The following is a 20318-nucleotide window of genomic DNA, read 5'->3' on the forward strand; positions in this document are numbered from 1 at the left end:
TTTTCTTGCAGATATTCTCAATACTCAGTACCAGGGTCAAATCTTAACTGCTGAAGAAGAGGAGGTGGCTATGACACGGGCATCCAGCAATCATCCCTCCATAATGTCAACTATAATAAACTTTAGAGCTAAGGGTGAACCATTCAAGAAATATATGTTTGCTGATGATGTTTTAAAGAAAGTCACACCAGTGAACTAGTGGAAGTCACTGAAGCACTTGGATTCAGAGACTGTTGAAGTGATAATCTCACTTTTAACAGCAATAGCTTCTTCTTCCGGTGTAGAAAGAATATTTTCTTCCTTTGGACTAATTCATTCCAAATTGAGAAATCATTTAGGACCTGAAAAAGCAGGAAAGCTTGTTTTTCTTTTCCAGATTATGAACAAACAGGAAAATGAAGGTGAAGATAACTGAGTTAGCTGCAGAAGCCAATATTTTAAGTTTCTCATATTGACCTGGCTGACAGTCGATTTATTTTTTTTTTTAAATATTTCATTTAACTATTTTAGTTAAAACAATTTTAACAAAAACAAACCTGATTTTAAAAACTTGAATGTTTAACTAAATTAAAAAATCATATGCTTGTTTTGTTAAAATATTATATGTTTGCCATTGAAGAAAAACATCCAGAATACATAACGTTGTTGTTTTAGTTAAATAAAACAATTTAAATGTCTATTTATTAATACAACATGGCAAGAAAATCCTCCAAATATTAATGATTAACCTGTTGAATTGGAGATAGTTCACCTCTGTAACGATGCTGCCTCTGGTGGGAAACAACTGAGAGTATCAATTCAGGACAAATTGCTTAGAGCAGGGCAATCACAGCCCCAGGCTGGTGGTTCTCCACCTCTAAGGCACACCAAACCAGCCAAACAGAGAAGACTTCGGTTTAACCCCACTGGCTAACCATAAGCCATATAAGCAATACCTCTGTGCTTTGAACAGACCATCTTTTCCCTGCTTGCTTGTGAATTTACCACCCCCAGCAACTTAGAGACTGGATTCTATTTTAAAGCGATACTAAACCAATTCAAAGTACCTAAGGGTGAGAGTTTGCTTGCTTTCCCCTGCATTCTTAAGCATTCAGCCATAAAACTGTTCTGCTATGAAACACCAGTAACCAAATCTGTCCTTAGACCCTGAAGCAAAGACTGCTTACTTAAAGAATCAGCATGGAGACATTCCTCCCTCAACAACCTTGTCTCCCCAATAAACTGGTTAAGCACAACCATTTGGTTATAGGGCTGTTCAACTTTCTTAATAGCTTTTACTTCATCTGAGCCCTTCTTAAAGCTATCCACACCTTACATAGCTTAGGAAAGTCAGTGGATCAATACATAACAGAAAATTTCTGGCTGTTAGAAACTGAAATTTCCTTGATTAAATCACTTCCACACCCTTCAGTTGCAGTAAATTGCTTGCAAAGACTACCATGAGGATTCCTTTCCCTAGGAGCTTCTCTAAGCAACAACTCACCCCTCACAGAAATTCTGCCCTCACCCTCTTCACCTAGGGCTTGCTCTAAAGGAACACTTTCCTGAGCAACAATAGATTCTTTCTGGGTCTCACTTACATCCAGGATTACCTTTGGCTCATCAGGCGGATTTCTACACAATCCCCTTTCAGGCAAACTCATAGACTTACTAGATAAAAGGTTAGAGGTACTCTCTTTCCCTCTGCAACTTTCCTCAGTTACTGGGAACGTGCAAGCTGTCAGGCTCAACATACACAAGTTTAGGAATTATTTCCTTCTTGTTGCAACTTTCCACACCATCAGTGGGTAATACAATCAAATTACCTTTAGGCTCTACTTGTGCCCTGGCAAGGGTATCAACTTGATTAGACAGAGTTGCTACACCTTTTCCCAGCAACACATTAGCAACAGGCAAAATATAAGCACCAGAATTGTTTGGTCTCTGGGACTTTGCCATGACACTAACTGATGCAACCTAGTTACAGTGCCATTCTCCCTAGCAGACACAAATCCCTTGCACCCCCTCACACGCCCCCAGCCCCCTGCCCTGACCCCTGCACCTCCTCCTGCACCCCCCTCACACACCCTCAACCCCCTGCCCACCCTGACCCCTGCACTCCCCTCACACCTCCCCAGCCCCTTGCCCTGACTCCTGCAACCCACACATACCCAGCCCCCCCCCACACCCCATGCCCTGACTCCTGAACCCCCCCCATGCCCATCCTGAGCACCAAATGGGAGCTCCTGCACACACATACCCCATTCCCACCTGCACCATTCACACCAAACCGGAGCTGCCCCAGGTAAGCGCTCCACACCCCAACCTCCTGCCCCAACCCTGAGCCCCGTCCCTCACCCTAGCTCCTGGCCAGACCCTGCACCCCAATGTTTTTTTACAATATTTGGAAAGATCATTAAGTGGTCCGTCGAGACCCACCGCGATTTTCAAGTGGTCTGTGGAAAAATAAGTTAGACTACAAGAACAATCAAGGTACCTCACTTTATTTTCATTTACTTGCTATTACTTATAGGAGGAGGATGAAGAAAAAAAGAATGAAAAATGGGGGTGGGGGGAGATAAGAGAGAATGTTCTTTTTCTTGGCTGGGTCCCAAGGAGGGGCCCCAAAAAATGAACTGAGAACAGGGCTGGGGGGCCCCACTAACTCTAAATCCACCACTGGCTGTCACGTCCCCTGGGCTCTGGATACTGTGTCAGCTGATCCCCACAGTCTCCAACCTACCTGGGCAGTACAGCAGACGTGGCCCTGCCCATTAGCTCCTCTCCACTCCCTAGCCCACCCATCCAGAGGTGAAAGTAAGCTGGTACGGCACAGTACGCCGTACTGGCAAGAGCCCATACGCTGTGCCGGACTGGACCGGCTTTTCCAACGGTGATTTAAAGGGCCTGGAGCTCCGGCCCCTGTGGGGAGCCCCAGGCCCTTTAAAACGTTGCCCAAGCCCCACTGCTGGAGCTCCGGCGGTGCTTTAAAGGGTCCCGGGCTCCCCCCGGCAGCCGGAGCCCTGGGCCCTTTAAATCACCGCCAGAGCCCTGCCGCTGCTACCCCAGCAGCGGCAGGGCTCCAGCAGCGCTTTAAAGGGCCGGGGCTCCCCACAGTGGCAAGAGCTCTGGGCCCTTTAAATCCCTGCCCAAGCCTGGCTGCCGGAGCCCCGGGGCCCCGACAGACAGGCTTGGGCGGGGATTTAAAGGGCCCGGGGCTCCCCGCAGTGGCAGGAGCCCCAGGCCCTTTAAATCCCCGCCTGAGCCCTGCCACCCTGGGGTAGCGGCAGCAGGGCTCCCGTGATAATTTAAAGGGTCCGGAGCTCCATGGCGGCCAGAGCCCTGGGCCCGTTAATTCGCCCCTGGTAGCTCCGGGGTGATTTAAAGGCCGTGGGGCTCCCAACCACAGCCGGAGTCCCAGGGCCTTTAAATCTTGAAAGGCCACGCCTCTTCCTGTTGAGGCCATGCCCCTGCTCAGGACTCCGGCGTACCGGTAAGTCTTTTAAGTTACTTTCACCCCTGCACCCACCCCTTGCTTCCCACCGCTTAAGGCTTATCCTTCTCAATTTTAAAAATGATTGCTTGCCCCCACCCCGTCAGGCTTTTCTGGCACCCCTGTTACTAGGTATCCAGTTTTAGACTGGAAACTCCAATAGAAAATGGGACCTGGGTGTCCGGTCAGCAGTGCTGACTGGAAACTAAAAATCAGGTTATAGGAATAACCACATTACCTCCACTCCTCCCACTCCCAACACCCACCCCAGAGGGCTGGAAGAGAACCTGTCCTGCTGCTGCTGGATGTCACAGAGTGTGGGGGAGTCAGGGTCCTGCACCCCCCACTTCATGCGATTCACTGTGACTCTCAGCCAGCCAGTAAAACAGAAGGTTTATTAGATGACAGGAACACAGTCAAAGCAGAGCTTGTAGGTATGGAAAGCAGGACCTCTCAGTCAGGTCCGTCTTGTGGGGTAGGGAGCCCAGACACCAGTGCTAGGCCTCCCTCCATTTCCCCAACCAGCTCCGAACTGCAACTCCCTTCAGCCCCTCCTCTGTCTCTTTCCCGGGCCAGGAGGCCACCTGATCTCTTTGTTCTCCAACACCTTCAGTTGGCACCTTGCATGGGAGGAGCCCAGGCCATCAGTTGCCAGGAGACATGGTGTCAGCCATTCTCTGTGCAGACAGCATCACACCTGCCTAGGGCTCTGCAACAATCACACACCCTTATCCCACCACCTAGATACTTAAGAAATGCATAGGGGAACTGAGGCACCCACACACTATTCAGAGAAAACATTAAGAATATTCCCACTTTGTCACACTGGAGGAGGGGCAGCTCAGTGCAGAGAGAGACAAAGAGAATGGGCTAGAACCAGGGAGAAGGTAGGTACCCTCTCTATGTGGGCAGGGGTGGGGGGGATCCTGTTCACCCCCTCCCCAGCCCTGCTGCGCTTGCAGTTTACCCCTGGCCCCTCCCTTGCTCCAGGGACCAACCCTAGCTCCCGCCCCACTGTGCTTTTGCCCCCAGCCTCTTTTACAATCATTCTCCAAGGGGTTCCACAAATATGTTTGGAACCAGGCCCACAAAAAGTTAATCCAGCCCTGGTAACAGGTAAAGTATAGGGACACTCATCTTCCACTATTCTTGCCTTAGCAAACTGCTGATTAGACAAAGCTATCAGCTCACAAGGCTGCCTAGGCTCATCCAAACTTTCTTTGTCCTCCTCTCCCATCAAAAATCTACCTTTTTCTTCCTCAGCTAGGGCTTTAACCTGACCATCAATTTTAATCTGCTCCTGAGAAACATTTTCTGTGCTTGATCTAATTCCAGATTCACTTCTGAGACATTAGACAGCCATTCAGAAACTTCCTTCACAAACAGCTATTTGCCACCTTTCTCAGGTTAGGGTCCCCCTCCTCCTGGTCACAGCATAATGGGCAAACACAGAAAACTGCTCAGAGTAATATAGCATACCAACATTGTTATAAACTGGACTTCCAAGAGAATACAGTTTCTGCTGTTCTTCAATTGCTTTTTTGACTTGGAGCCTAAGTCTGGCAATCCTCTCCTCAGTAGCCAGTTGTTCCATTTGCCTTTTATGAGCCCTTTCCTCTCTTTTAGCAGCTTCTTCTTCCAATTCAACATTCCTTTCCTTAGCTTCCTTCTCCAGCTGGGCCAAGGCTTGCATCTCTCTCATTCAAATTTCTGCCAGTTTTTGATTATGTTCAAATTGCAGGCTGTCTCTCAGGGCTTGCAGTCTCATTGCTTCTGCTGATGCTTTCTGGCTCATGGTCACTGATCTTTAACCAACAAAACTCTCAATACCAAAATTCCAATTTGGATAGCGTGGGGTTCTGATCCAAAGCTTAACTGACCTGGTTCTGTGGATCCTGCCAACTATGCCACTGTAACGATGCTGCCTCTGGTGGGACACAACTGTGAGTATCAATTCAGAACAAATTGTTTAGAGCAGGGCTGTCACAGCCCCAGGCTGGTGGTTTTCCACCTCTGAGGCACACCAAACCAGCCAAACAGGGAGGACTTCAGTCTCACCCCATTGGCTAACCATAAATCATACAAGCAATTCCCTTAGACACTCCAATTTCCCAGTATCAGTGCCACTCATTATGGGGACGACTGGTTATGAAAACCAATACCCCAGTAAAAGAAAAAAGGTTCTCCCGATCCCAAAGGACCAAGCCCCACACCCAAGTCAATATACAAGTCAGATCTTACCAACAAATCACGCTGTTGCCAATCCTTCAGAATCTAAAATCTAAAAGATTTATTCATAAAAAGAAAAAAATATATAGATGAGAGCTAGAATTGGTTAAATGGAATCAATTACATACAGGAATGGCAAAGTTCTTGGTTCAGGCTTGTAGCAGTGATGGAATAAACTGCAGGTTCAAATTAATTTCTAGAGTACATCCACAGCTGAGATGGGTCATTCAGTCCTTTGTTCAGAGCTTCAGTCTGCAGCAAGGTTCCTCCAGAAGTAAGAAACAGGATTGAAGACAAGATGGAGGAGATGTAGCAACCTTTTATAGTCTCTTGCCATGTGGCCTCTGCTTTCTTTGTTCCAAAGACAAGCTATCCAGCACATGGCATGGAAAACCTTAGTTCTGTCCATAGGCATATCCCTGCATGCCTTGTTAGTCACAAGGTGTATCTGCCTTCTCTCAATGGGTCAGTTGTATAGCTGATGGTCCTTAATGGGCCATCAAGCAGGCTAGGTAGTACTGACGCCAAATTGTCTGGGGTGTCACCCAGAAGCATAGCACAAGTTTGAAATACAGACAGTATAGAGCCAATACTTATAACTTTAAAGACAAAAATGATACATGCATACTGATAGTATAATCATAACCAGCAACCCAAAAGCCTTGTCTTAGACACCTTACTTGACCTCCTTTGTACAAGATTTGGTGCCACTACAGGATCTTGGTTGCAACAATGGTCTATACCGTCACAGTTCGTGTCAATAACGTCACAACCTCCCAATGACTTAATAAATTTCTGCTTCAATTACCATTGGAAAATGAAATAACCAAACAATCATTCATTTTCTGATATAGCTGTAAAACTAATCTGAAAAGTTTTCAAAATAAATCACTTTAAAAATGTATAGTGTGTACCTTCTAAAAATGAAACCTATATCTATCTCTGAGTTGTGAAGAATATGTATTAAGGTTATAACAACCAACGAGAATGCACTTTTATGTAGAAATCCATGATTAAATCGAGTCTTCCTGACTCGTGATTTAAATCATGATTTAAATCAATTAGATTAAAATCAAATCCATCCTGTAACTCCTATAATCCTATGTTCTGTGATTCCTTAAGGTCCTCCTTAGACAAAAAACATGATTTTTCAAAAAGGTTCTAGAATCTAAATAAAGGCTATTTTCTATAGCATTTAATTCAGGAAAATCAGACAAAATAGAAAACTATGTGGAACGGTTCCAGTTGATGTTCTCCAGAAAGATGATACTGCAAACAAAAATGTCATTTCAGCCTAAATAAACTTTGCAACATCCAAAATAGTTTGTGCAAGAACTGGAACACATCTTGATGACAAACCATAAAGGTATATCAAGATCAACCATATTTAATCCACGGAAGTTTTTTTTTAAGTGCAGCTGTTTAATCATTTTAATATTTGCTTACAATATAGAGTAGATATTACATGACACAGGGAGAGAACGCATCAAGAGGGAGGTTAATAAAACAATATTAGATTGTTTTAGCATGATACCCATTGTGCAAACGTTAATTTAGATTTTATAAGGTTGGTGTAGAAGTGCGGTCATTGTTGTAAAGATATCGGAAAGAAGAAACTTTTAGGGAAGAGATGTAGATCATCCAAGATCTAAGGAGCAGTGTGAGAGAAAGCAATGAACAATAAACTAAGGGAAGCAGAATTAGTACGGTACATATTAGTAGCACATATGTGGGCCAGAGCTGTGTAACTCTTTAAAGGGGAGGACAAGAAGTGTAAAACTAAAGCAAAACTGTACAAGCCAAATTTAAGGATCAAGGGCATGGCAGATGTTAGGTGAACATGTAGTTCCTTTCTAGAAGAGCATCTCACCCAGCAATGCCTTGGACCACAGGATTTCTATGGCAAAAATTCACCAGACAGTGTTTCTGCTCTATGTTGTTGCACAATCTAGAGCACGATTTGGTCAGTTTCTTGCATACACTGAGCATGCCTGATCTTAGTTCCCAGCACAGACCCAGTCAGTCATGCCTAAAGCTACCTATCAGGAGTTCTGCAAGCTCCTCCTGGCACAGAATCAATTCATTCTGGCTGAGACTCTGATGCTGGCTTCTCTGGTGTCACTGTGACTTCATTAAAATCATACAAGCTGACTGTGTTGTAACCTAGGCTACAGCACAATCAACTAATAATTTCTAAGTCTACCTGTCTACACACGGTGGTAAGGTGTGGTTTAAATCATATCAGCTCACTCCATTTAAAAACACAATTCCCCCGCACCCCCCATCATCGAGGAATAACTCTAAACGCCACTTTAACCATATCTCATCTCTGTTAATCTATCACATTAAGGATGTATTTTATGTAACTATTTTTCAATTACATTTTTACCTGATCTACTCAAATAGGTGAACTATACATGTTGAAAGTATCCAGCATATTGCTGACAATGACATTCTTTGACACCAATGGGACAGTTTCACCACACTTTTTAAATTTAGTTGGTCAGTCACACAAGAAAAACACTACTATTCAATAGGGAAAGAAAAGTGCACTTTAAGTATTATATAAATAAGTTTAGAGAACTTCTTCCACCATGTGAATTTGCATGTGCTAAGTAAAATTGGTATAGCTTTCTTTCAGTAACAGACCTCATTAAATTGAGGAAGGACAAAAGAATCAAGACTGATTACTAACTTGAGTTGAGAAATATGTTTAAGTACATGAAACTGAAAACCTACCTGTACTGCCCGTCTTTGGGAAATGAAGAAATGACCAGATACAACAATGGTGAGAATAAGATGGCCTGATTCTTCATTTGACTCCAAAACCTTTAAAAAAAAAAAAGACAAAAAACACACACAAGAAAGCAATCAATTATAAACATGAAACCTGTATATCCCACTGCCAGTATAACGGGTACAGGTAAAGCCAAAGTTTTCAATCTTGGGTGCCAGAAATTAGGCACCTAAAGAAGTTTTCAGTGATAGTGAACACTCCACTCCTATTGATAACAATGGGAGTTGAGAATGCTCAGTAATTCTGAAAAGGACCTCTTATTTAGGCACCAAAATATAGATTTAGATACCCAACTATAGGTAATGAAGTTTGAAATTTTTCTTCTGAAACAGTGGTTCTCAGCATTCTTGATACCACAAACAACTTGTAAAAGAGGGAAAAATGATGGACCACTATTTTATTAATTGTAATATTTATGTTCAACAATTAATTGTGATTTCATGAACAATTCAATCTAAAGCGGTAATGATGCATTTAGATATTTAAATACAGAGGTTGCTGCTCAATTTAATCAATGTTATGCAACCAGATAATGATAGTACAAGTCAATCTTCCGCTGTACTGCTGTTCAGTTCTAAAGTCCTTTGGAGTACTGACAAACTCTATAAGCAGAGCTGCAATAAGCAAGATTCACATTGACTTTCTTCCCTTGAACCCACAATCTCCTGTCATGCAAAGAGCTTGATACAGTATATAACATTTCTTTTCTATCACATGAAAGGAAGTTAAGCCAGTTGATTCACCCAGATTCTTTTAATAAAGACACAGGTTTGATACAGGAGTGGGTGGGTGAGATGCTGTGGCCTGCATTGTGCAGGAGGTCAGACTAGATAATCATAATGGTCTCTTCTGACCTTAAAGTCTATGATTCTATGATTCAGCAACAATCATACTTCAAAGATTTTTATGGTTAATTTTTCAGGCAATCAATATTTATACCACTGATCTAGATTTCAGAATCTTAGAAATGTATGGAAGGAAGGGATGACAAGAGGTCATCTAGTTCAGCCTTCTATGTTGAGGCAATTATACGTACATAATCCCTTATAGGTGTTTGTCATTAGGTGTCTGTTCTTAAAAACCCCCAATGGAAGGGATGCCACAACCTCCCTTGGAAGTCTATTCCAGTACTTAGCTATCTTTACAGTTAGAAAGTTTTTCCTAATATCTAACCTAACTCTCCCTTGCTACAGATTAAGCTCTTTACTACTTTTCCTACCTTCAGTTGGCATAAAAAACAATTGATTACAATCCTCTTTACAATAGCCCTTAACATATTTGTTTATCAAGTCCCCTTTCAGTCTTCTATTCTCAAGACTAAATATGCACAGATTTTTTAACCTTTCTTCACAGGTTAGGTTTTCTAAACTTTATGATTTTTGATGGACACAACACTCCAGCAAATCTTTTTTATATTCAGATTGTCCTGAGCCCTCTAAAAATGCCTTACTGCTTCTGGGATGGTTTTGCTTTCATCCTGCTAAATTATGAGACTTGTAGTACTTAAACTCCAATTTTCCAAGATATATAACTAAACATTTATGCAAGAATGAATATTGAATGCAGACAGATGGCTCTCCCTGTGCAGCCTGCTCACTGCCGTACAAAATAAAAAGAAAGTCATAGTCTATTCCCACATAGTTTACATTCCCAGTGTATATTTAGGAAGATCCTGCACAATAGAGACATTTGACAAAATTCTACTGATCATGACTGGGTTTTCAGATCAATTGAAATAAAAAGAAAAGTAGTAGCTATTCCACTGACATTCTTTTTGTTCAAAAAGATTTACAGACATATAAAAGGAAGGCTTAGGTCTCTTAAACTTCTCCCCCTAGTTTAATGCCTTTTTTGTTTATTTGAAATATATAGTGTGTGAAACAGTGTAAACAGCAAAATATTGGTTTATGAAATCACATCTGTGTCCATATTCTTAATGACATATGTAACACAAAACATCATTTATGATTATGGTGAAGTTAACAGCACCATCCAACATGAAATTGTTTCCAAAGTATTCATTCCCTACACAGAATCATAGGGCTGGGACCGTGAGAGGTCATCTAGTCCAGTCCCCTGCACTCATGGCAGGACTAAGTATTATCTAAACCACCCCGATACCTATTTGTCTAACCTGCTCTTAAAAATCTCCAATGATGGAAATTCCACAACCTCCCTAGGCAATTTATTCCAGTGCTTAACCACCCTGATAGGTAGGAAGTTTTTTCCTAATGTCCAACCTAAACTTCCCTTGCTGCAATTTAAGCCCATTGCTTCTTGTCCTATCCTCAGAGGTTAAGGGAAAAAAAATTCTCCCTCCTTCTTGTAACAACCTTTTATGTACTTGAAAACTGTTATGTCCCCCCTCAGTATTCTCCTTTCTAGACTAACAAACCCAGTTTTTTCAATCTTCCCTCAGAGGTCATGTTTTCTAGACCTTTAATCATTTTTGTCACTCTTCTCTGAACTCTCTCCAATTTGTCCACATCCTTCCTGCAATGTGGTGCCCAGAACTGGACAAAATACTCCAGCTGAGGCCTAATCAGCGCAGAGTAGAGCAGAAGAATTACTTCTCGTGTCTTACTTTCAACACTCCTGCTAATACATCCCAGAATGATGTTCGCTTTTTTGCAACAGTGTTACACTGTTGACTCCTATTTAGCTTGTGGTACACTACGACGCCCAGATCCATTTCTGCAGTAGGCAGTCATTTCCCATTTTGTTTTGTATGTGTGCAACTGATTGTTCCTTCCTAAGTGGAGTACTTTGCATTTGTTTTTATTGAATTTGATCCTATTTACTTCAGACCATTTCTCCAGTTTGTCTAGACCATTCTGAATTATAATCCTATCCTCCAAAGCACTTGCAACCCCTCCCAGCTTGATATTGGCCGCAAACTTTATAAGTGTACTCTCTATGCCATTATCTAAATCATTGATGAAGATATTGAACAGAACTGGACCCAGAACTGACCCCTGATCATCTCTCAGTACTGTGGAATTCAACAACATGGGCTACTTCTAAGTTCATTACACACCTGAAGGCAGTACAAACTGCATATTGTGCAACAGAAATGAACACTGATACAAAAAAAAAATCATCTGGATCATTCCCCTCTATTCGACATTGGTGAGGCCTCATCTGGAGTACTGTGTCCAGTTTTGGGCCCCACACTATAAGAAGGATGTGAAAAAATTGGAAAGAGTCCAGCAGAAGGCAACAAAAATGATTAGGGGGCTGGAGCACATGATTTATGAGGAGAGGCTGAGGGAACTGGGATTGTTTAGTCTGCAGAAGAGAAGAATGAGGGGGGATCTAATAGCCGCTTTCAACTACCTGAAAGGGGGTTCCAAAGAGGATGGAGCTTGGCTGTTCTCAGTGGTGGCAGATGACAGAACAAGGAGTAATGGTCTCAAGTTGCAATGGGGAAGGTTTAGGTTGGATATTAGGAAAAACTTTTTCACTAGGAGGGTGGTGAAGCACTGGAATGGGTTACCGAGGGAGGTGGTGGAATCTCCTTGCTTAGAGGTTTTTAAGGTCAGGCTTGACAAAGCCCTGGCTGGGATGATTTAGTTGGGGATTGGCCCTGCTTTGAGCAGGGGGTTGGACTAGATGACCTCCTGAGGTCCCTTCCAACCCTGATATTCTATGATTCTGTAATCAAATCTTAGTTCCATTAAATCTTAAGACTCTCAATCAAGAGCTACTGTAGCTGCAGCTACCATATTTTGCTACACTTAAGACCACAAGAGATTTTACAAGGATAAATCATTGCACAAAGAGAACCACTAGTTCAGACAGCTCAAGTATCCTGATACAGGATAAACAACCCATCACTTCTTTTGTGCATTTATTTACACCAATGCAAAATCTGTGTAAATCATTACCATTCTGTTTTACTAGCCTTTTTCATACCCTTTCTATCGGTATGAATGACTACTACCCAAAGTGCTGGGCAATGGAAAATCCAGTCCAATACTTTTCATTTTAAATCATAGAAGGCTATTTCGAATTATTTGTTAAGAGCATCCAGGGTATATTTCTGTACTGTCAAAGCCCCTATTTCTTTTCAAGGACAAGTCCCATTACATTTAATTTTAAATATTAAGTAGAGCAATCATTCTATGTCCTTACTGTTTATTTTAAATGTGAACATTTTTAAGGATAAAATCACCTAAATAGAACTAAATCCCTTGGGAATCTTCAGAGCCTTAAAAAACTAATTTATTTTTGTTTTTAATGCAAAGGATAAGCTTCCATCATTAAAAAATTTCAAATCAGTAGAATAAAAAAAAGACACTGTACAAAAGTCATGGAATAAACCAAAGATTATGTCTAAGAATGCATGCAAAGAGCAAAAAGATGCATCAGGAAGAGAGGTTTAACATCATGCAAGCCCAAACAATGTTCCTGCATGTGTTTTGTATCAAGGAATGAACAGGTTGATCAAAGTTTAGGCCTGCCTATATACTTTCCAATTATCTCTTTCAGACTCCGATTTACTTCACTTTCAAGCAAGTCCAGTGCTCTCATTTTATTTGCAAATTATTATGGTAGCATCAGTAGCAACTCCATACTTACGGATGCAACTAGACATCCATTATGAATCCTACATTCAAGTCCCCTTCTCCCACCTTTTGATTGGACTACCTCATTTGCGTAGTGGTACAGAAGAGTTTGGTTTTGTTTGTTTCATTCTCTTAAAAGAGATTTTGGTACATTGAGGACTTACAACACTAAGTACAAAATTAACCTGGGTTTTCAAGATATTCCTAGGCAACATAATGGCAGTGTGCTATTAAATTTCTATCTAAATTTTTTTCACAGAATGATGGTTTGAAAACTTCAAGTTTCACATATTGCAGCACTTCAGCACTGCTGAAGCAGCCTGTTAGGAAGCCTAGTCACAGAGGCAACCCAGAAGAGGTACCCTCTAGCTCTGCATCTCAGTGATGCCAAATCCAAGTATTCAAATCATAGGTCATGATTTGAGGGAGGTCTAGGTGGATATTAGGAAACACTATTTCACTAAGAGGGTGGTGAAGCACTGGAATGGGATATCAAGGGAGGTGGTGGAATCTCCATCCTTAGAGGTTTTTAAGGCCCGGCTTGACCAAGCCCTGGCTGGGATGATTTAGTTGGGGTTGGTCCTGCTTTGAGCAGGGGGTTGGACTAGATGACCTCCTGAGGTCTCTTCCCACCCTAATCTTCTATGATTCTATGATGATCCCAAAATCATGATTGGCTTTAAAAATAAGACATGTAGTGTTTTTTGTTTTCCTTCTCGCTTTTGCACTTTTAGGGGTTTGTGCTTTCACGCTTATCTCCACAACCATGAAGGCTAGAATTTTTTTTTTAAATAAAAGCTGAGATTCTAGCATATTCATGTAACTCTAAAGCAGAGGTGGGCAAACTACGGCCTGCAGGCCACATCCGGCCCGTGGGACTGTCCTGCCTGGCCCTTGAGCTCCTGGCCAGGGAGGTTAGCTCCCCTCCCCTGCAGCCTCAGCTCGCCGTGCCACCAGCACTATGGGCAGCGGGGCTGCAAGAGCCACCGGGTGCAGTGTATTAAATTGCTCCCCGTGTGAATGTGCTACTTATGGAGCACCAGGATTGGCAGCTGCAAGTAGTACACCATTAGTAACACATTCCTACGGGGAGCAATTTCCTACTGTATTAGATTGCTTCCCATAGGAATGTGCTACTTATAGTGTACTACCTACGGCAGCCAGTCCTGGTGCTCTGAGCAGCATGGTAAGGTGGTGGGGAGTGTGTGTGTGTGGGGAGGGGAGGGGAGGGGAGGGGAGTGGTGGTTGGATAAGGGGCAGGGACTCCCAGGGGGCAGTCAGGGGACAGGGAACAGGCGCAGTTGGATAGGCGTGAGAGTCCGGGGGGGCCTGTCAGGGGTGGGGGTGTGGATAGGGGTCAGGGCAGAAAGGGGACAGGGAACAGAGGCGGTTGGATAGGTGTGGGAGTCTGGGGGGCCTGTCAGGGGGAGGGGGTATGGATAGGGGTCGGGGCAGAAAGGGGACAGGGAACAGAGACAGTTGGATAGGCATGGGAGTCCTGGGGAGCCTGTCAGGGGGACAGGGAGCAGAGGGGGTTGGATATGGGGTGGGGTCCCGGGAGGGGGCAGTCAGGGTACAAGAAGCAGGGGAGGTTGGATGGGTCAGGAGTTCTGAGGGGCGCAGTCAGGGGGCAGGAAGTGGGAGGGACGGATGGGGTGGGGCCCAGGCTGTTTGGGGAGGCACAGCCTTCCCTACCTGGGTGTGGCCCTCCATACAGTTTCAGAACCCGATGTGGCCCTCAGGTCAAAAAGTTTGCCCACCCCTGCTCTAAAGGCTTTGAGAAAGCAACCCAATATCACGAAACTCATGATAAAAATCACAAGAGTTGGAGACTCTAGCAAAGAACCCTAGTATTATGATTCATTATTTGTACTGCAGTAGCACCTAGATAGGAGTCCCAATAGGGGATAGGAGTCCCACTCATAGACAAGGTCCCCGGCATGCTTGGTTTGTACAAACAGAACAACTTCAAGTCCCAGTTCTAAAAAGCTTATGAGTAGGGCCATACCAAATTCATGATCCATTTTGGTCAATTTCACAGCCAGTGGGTTTTAAAATTAGTCAATTTCATGTTTTCAGATCTTTACATCTGAAATTTCACATGTTGTAACCATGGGTGTCCCTCCAAACCCAAACGGTGGACAGAGTGAAAGTCACAAGATTGTTGGAAGGTTGTGGGATGACCACATTTACTTCTGCACTGCTGCTGGCAGAAGCACTGTCTTCAGAGCTAGGAAGGCAGAGAGGAAGACTGCTGACCAGGCATCCCACTCTAAAGCCAACGCCACCACCACAGTGAAAGTCATATGATATGGGGGGTGGGTTACCATATGTCCGGTGATCCTGGCAGTCCCATGCCAGCGCAGGGAGGTGACAACTCACCTCGAGCTGTGGTCCTCCTGCAGCTGGGGGAGAGACCAGAGGTGGGTCTGAGCAGCCCTTGAAGGAGAAGGGGAAGAGGAAATCTGGTCCCTCCCCATCCTCAGCCAGGACTAGCAGCAGCTGGATCTCATGGCAGGAGCCCCTGGCTGGGCACCAGCTTTCATGGAGAGATCAGATTTCATGGTCCATAACACATTTTTCACAGCTGTGAATTTGGGTCTTATGATTTAAGTCCCCTTATCATTATCTCCTCCCCACCACCATGTCCTCTGCAGATTTCTCTCTCCCACACTTCATGTCCATACTTTTGCTTCCCATTCAAGTTGGAACCATCCATAAAGTCAGTGGGTAACAAATACTGTTTAATTTTAAGTTATTTATGTTTAAATGTAATTTATGGGTGTGACAGGACCACAAAGTGGGGGTGCAAGTGAGACTCGGTTGCAACGGTGCCTGGGTGCACAGACTGAGGATATACAAGAGACTGGAGGGTCCAGAGAGACTGGGGCACAGAGTGCGGGTGCGCGGGAGACAAGGTGGGGCCCCGCAAGATGGGGGAGGATACACGGCCGTTTGGGGGCAAGTACTGAGGCTTCCGGGAACCGGGCAGTGACGGCGGGTGCAGCTCCGCCCGGGACACCCCGCCCCAGCGAACAAACCAGGCCTCACCTTCCAGGAGGCCGAAGCTCCCGCCCCACAGGGTGGGGCTCCCGGGGAGACAAAGCGGCCATATCGCTTGAGCGGCCACGTCTCGGCGCTACTGAGCGGAGACACGGTCCCGGCGCCGCGCGCCTGCTCGGGAACGGAACAAGGGAGCGTCCCAGCCGGCTCAGAGGTAGTGACTGAAAGCTTCCGACCCAGCCAGACACAGCCGACCTCGTCCGCAGCCGCCATTTCAGCGCTAACGGCGACAACGACTGCGCTACAGGAGGGCACCCGGCCGCCAATCAGGAGGTGAGAAGTAGACGGCAGCCAATGGGATGGCGTCCTCTCTTTCCAGCTCGAGCCTTCCCTGCCCAAAGCCGACTGACCCAGCGCAAAGCCCTAAAGCGCGCGTGGCGAGGTGCCCAGTGACCGCACCCCGCTGGTGGGGCAGAGATAACAGCGTGCCCTTTCCTCAGAGTCCCCCGTCCCCTCCCTCCCTGCGATCCCCTCACTTCCCTCATCCCAGTTAGCCCCATTCCCTGGCTTCATCTGTTCCCTACATCGCCTCAGCACCTCCCCCTCCTCCGACCCTGTCAATCCCCCTTCACTTCTACCAAATCCTTTATTCCTCTTGAAGGCCCTCTGGTCCTCTCCTCCCCCAACTTCCCTCACTCCCCCTGCTCCCCAGATCCCTCTCAATCCCACCCCCAATCTCCCTAATAAAAGTCCTCAAACTGCAAATGTAATCCACATGCTTCCTCCGTGTGTTGTTCTGTCCCATCTAGTGGCACTGAGACCACTTAGAGAGAGAGAAAATGAGTCTGCTCTACAGCCTTCGCTAATAGATTCACAAACCTCAGCTATTCTTTTTAGGTGACAGATCGGAGGAACTGTCCCAGATTGAGGTATCATAGAGGAGGTTTTGGAACAAATTGATAAACTAAACAGTAAAAAGTCACCAGTACCAGATGGTATTCACCCAAGAGTTCTGAACAAACTCAAATGTGAAATTGCAGAACTACTAACTGTAGTCTGTAATGTATCATTTAAATCAACTTCTGTACCAAATGACAGGAGGATAGCTAATGTGATGCCAATTTTTAAAAAGGGCTCTAGAGGTGACCCCGGCAATTACAGGCAATAAGTCACCAGGACCCAAATGGTATTCACCCAAGAGGTCTGAAGGAACTCAAATGTGAAATTGCAGAACTACTAACTGTAGTCTGTAACCTACCATTTAGATCAGCTTCTGTACCAGATGACCAGAGGATAGCTAATGTGATGCCAATTTTTAAAAAGGGCTCCAGAGGTGATCCTGGCAATTACAGGCTTGAAAGCCTGACTTCAGTACCGGGCAAACTGGTTGAAACTATAATAAAGAACAATATTGTTAGACATATAGATGAACATCATTCTTTGAGGGGGTCAACAAACATGAGGACCAAGGGGATCCAGTGGATATAGTGTACTTAGATTTTCAGAAAGCCTTTGACAAGGTCCCTCACCAAAGGCTCTTATGCAAAGTAAGCTGCCACGGGATAAGGGGGAAGGTGCTCTCATGGATTGGTAAGTGGTTAAAAGATAGGAAACAAAGGGTAGGTATAAATGGTCAGTTTTCAGAATGGAGAGAGGTAAATAGTGGTGTCTCCTACGGGTCTGTTCTGGGACCAGTCCTATTCAACATATTCATAAATGATCTGGAAAAGGAGGTAAACAGTGAGGTGGCAAAATTTGCAGATGATACAAAATTACTAAAGATAGCTCTTCACAGTCTGCCTGGGTCTTAACTACAAAAGGATCTCTCAAAATTGGGTGACTGGGCAACAAAATGGCAGATGAAATATAATGTTGATAAATGCAAAGAAATGCACCTTGGAAAGCATAATCCCAACTATACATATAAAATGATGGGGTCTAAATTAGCTGTTACCACTCAAGAAAGAGATCTTGGAGTCATTGTGGATAGTTCTCCGAAAACATCCACTCAATGTGCAGCAGCAGTCAAAAAGGCGAACAGAATGCTGGGAATAATGAAGAAAGGGATAGATAATAGGACAGAAAATATCATGTAAATCCATGGTACGCCCACATCTTGAATACTGTGTGTGCAGATATGGTCGCCCCATGTAAAAAAAGATATATTGGAATTGGAAAAGGGTCAGAAAAGGGCAACAAAAACTATTAGGGGTATGGAACAGCTTCCATATGAGGTAAGATTAATAAGACTGGGACTTTTCAGCTTGGAAAAGAGACTGCTAAGGGAAGATATGATTGAGGTCTATTAAAATCATGACTGGTTTAGAGAAAGTAGATAAGGAAGTGTTGTTTACTACTTCTCATAACACAAGAACTAGGGGTCACCAAATGAAATTAATAGGCAGCAAGTTTAAAACAAATAAAAGGAAGTATTTCTTCACACGATGCACAGTCCAGTCAACCTGTGGAACTCCTTGCCAGGGGATATTGTGAAGGCCAAGACCATAACAGAGCTCAAAAAAGAACTAGATAAATTCATGGAGGATAGGTCCATCAATGGCTATTAGCCAGGATGGGTAGGAATGGTGTCCCTAGCCTCTGTTTGCCAGAAGCTGGGAATGAGTGACAGGGGATGGATCACTTGATGATTACCTGTTCTGTTCATTCCCTCTGGGGCACCTGGCCCTGGCCACTGTTGGAAGACAGGATACTGGGCTAAATGGACCTTTGGTCTGACCCAGTAGAGCCATTCTTATGTTCTTATGGCAGAGCTGGCCAGGTACAGAGGAGCATTGTCTCCAAGGATATCACAGCACCCACACTGTGCCCCTGGGACCAGTGAGAAGCATTTTGAACCTGATTCAGAAACTATGGCTTCTGGAGCTTAGGCTGAGGCTGTGGCTATAAATCACAATCCAGCCCTTATTGTTTGTTAATATTAATCTGTGTGAAATGTGGAAGCTACAGATCTTAAGGATTTGTTGGAAGCTTTTTTCAGTTACAGTTCTCATGAGGTTTACGCTCTCAGAATTTCATTTCCAATTTCATTTTCTAACAAATCCAAAAAGCTCAAGAGAAGTTCATTCAAAACTCCCTATTTTTGCCTAGTTTTCACCAAAGGCCTTACATTTGGCCTTGGTTCAATTAAAAGTATGTAAACATCAGCAAAACTAAGTAGATCATCCTCAACTTCCCATTTTGCAATGAAATCTGAAACTAAGTGAAATAGTTTTGGGTTTCATTATGAACGGTTCACCCAGTTCTCATTCTAAGCTCCAGGGCTGTGTGTGAGTTATCAGTGCAGCTGACTTCTGTACTTCCTGGCACAACCACTGCTCTAGCAGCCTCTTCTGACCAAGGATTGTAAAGCACTTTGGGATATCACTGTAAGTAGGAAATGCACTATATTAAAAACCAATTCTATTTTAGTTTTATGGTGCCCGTGCTTAGCTAACATTGGATTGTATATCTTGGTAATAAAATAGAAAAAATTGCTCACTCGCGCTCTCTCTCACTCTGCTCTTGGTTTTATATAATCCTATGAGCAGCCTAAATTTTCTCTAAAAAAAGAATGATGGTACAGTGACTCATAGTAACGCTTTGCACTTTTATCCATTTCACTTATAGGATTTACCTGTCATCAATCTCTAGGCTCACTCTGCATCAGCCATCCAAGGTCATTGAAAGGGCTGTGATAGAAGCTGCAGTCTCTGTACAGGGAGATGTGCTAACAAAGTGAGCTGGGGTGCCACTCTTAAACCACCTCCTCAACTAACTCATTCTGAACAATCCTGAATAAACAGCCTTAAAACATTTTACAAAGTTATTGGGGTTTTTGCCCCTTTCAAAGATGGGGAAACTCAGGCATAAAGAAGTTAAATGACTTGACAAGGTCACACAGAAGGTCAGTGACAGAACAGGAATACATGTCTCCTGACTGTCAGTTACCTTCTCTAACCAACAGACACATTGCTTCTCATGAGTGAAAGGGAAAATTCAAAAAGATTTTTGCCAGCAGATTTCATCCTGCTCCTGTCAACTGACCAGAGTAGACCTGTAAACTTAGGACTTTCTTGGAAACCACAGAGGAAAATAATGTGGGGAATGTCAGAGAAATAAAGAGTGTGAGAGCATATATCAAATGCATTTTTCTTCAGTGCAACAAAAGCTGTTGTGGAAAGTGGTTTGTCTGCAACATTTTCTAGTGTCTGATTGTTTTGCAAGAAAGAATTCTGACAGGCATGCTCAA

General features: G+C 43.9%; 1 protein-coding gene across 1 annotated transcript in view; it reads right to left on the reverse strand.

The window, feature by feature from the left end:
• Positions 1-16349, reverse strand: part of REC114 (REC114 meiotic recombination protein) — a 107461-nt gene extending 91112 nt beyond the window's left edge. The window contains exons 1-2 of the mRNA XM_034783725.1: positions 16118-16349; positions 8441-8530 (exon numbers count right to left, since the gene is read on the reverse strand). Coding sequence (XP_034639616.1) covers positions 8441-8530; positions 16118-16342 — 315 coding nt within the window. The 5' untranslated portion in view covers positions 16343-16349. The remainder of the gene's footprint in view (positions 1-8440; positions 8531-16117) is intronic.
• Positions 16350-20318: the final 3969 nt, after the last annotated feature.

The sequence above is a fragment of the Trachemys scripta genome, chromosome 10 (assembly GCF_013100865.1).
Source record: "Trachemys scripta elegans isolate TJP31775 chromosome 10, CAS_Tse_1.0, whole genome shotgun sequence".
In the NCBI taxonomy this organism is placed as follows: domain Eukaryota; kingdom Metazoa; phylum Chordata; order Testudines; family Emydidae; genus Trachemys; species Trachemys scripta.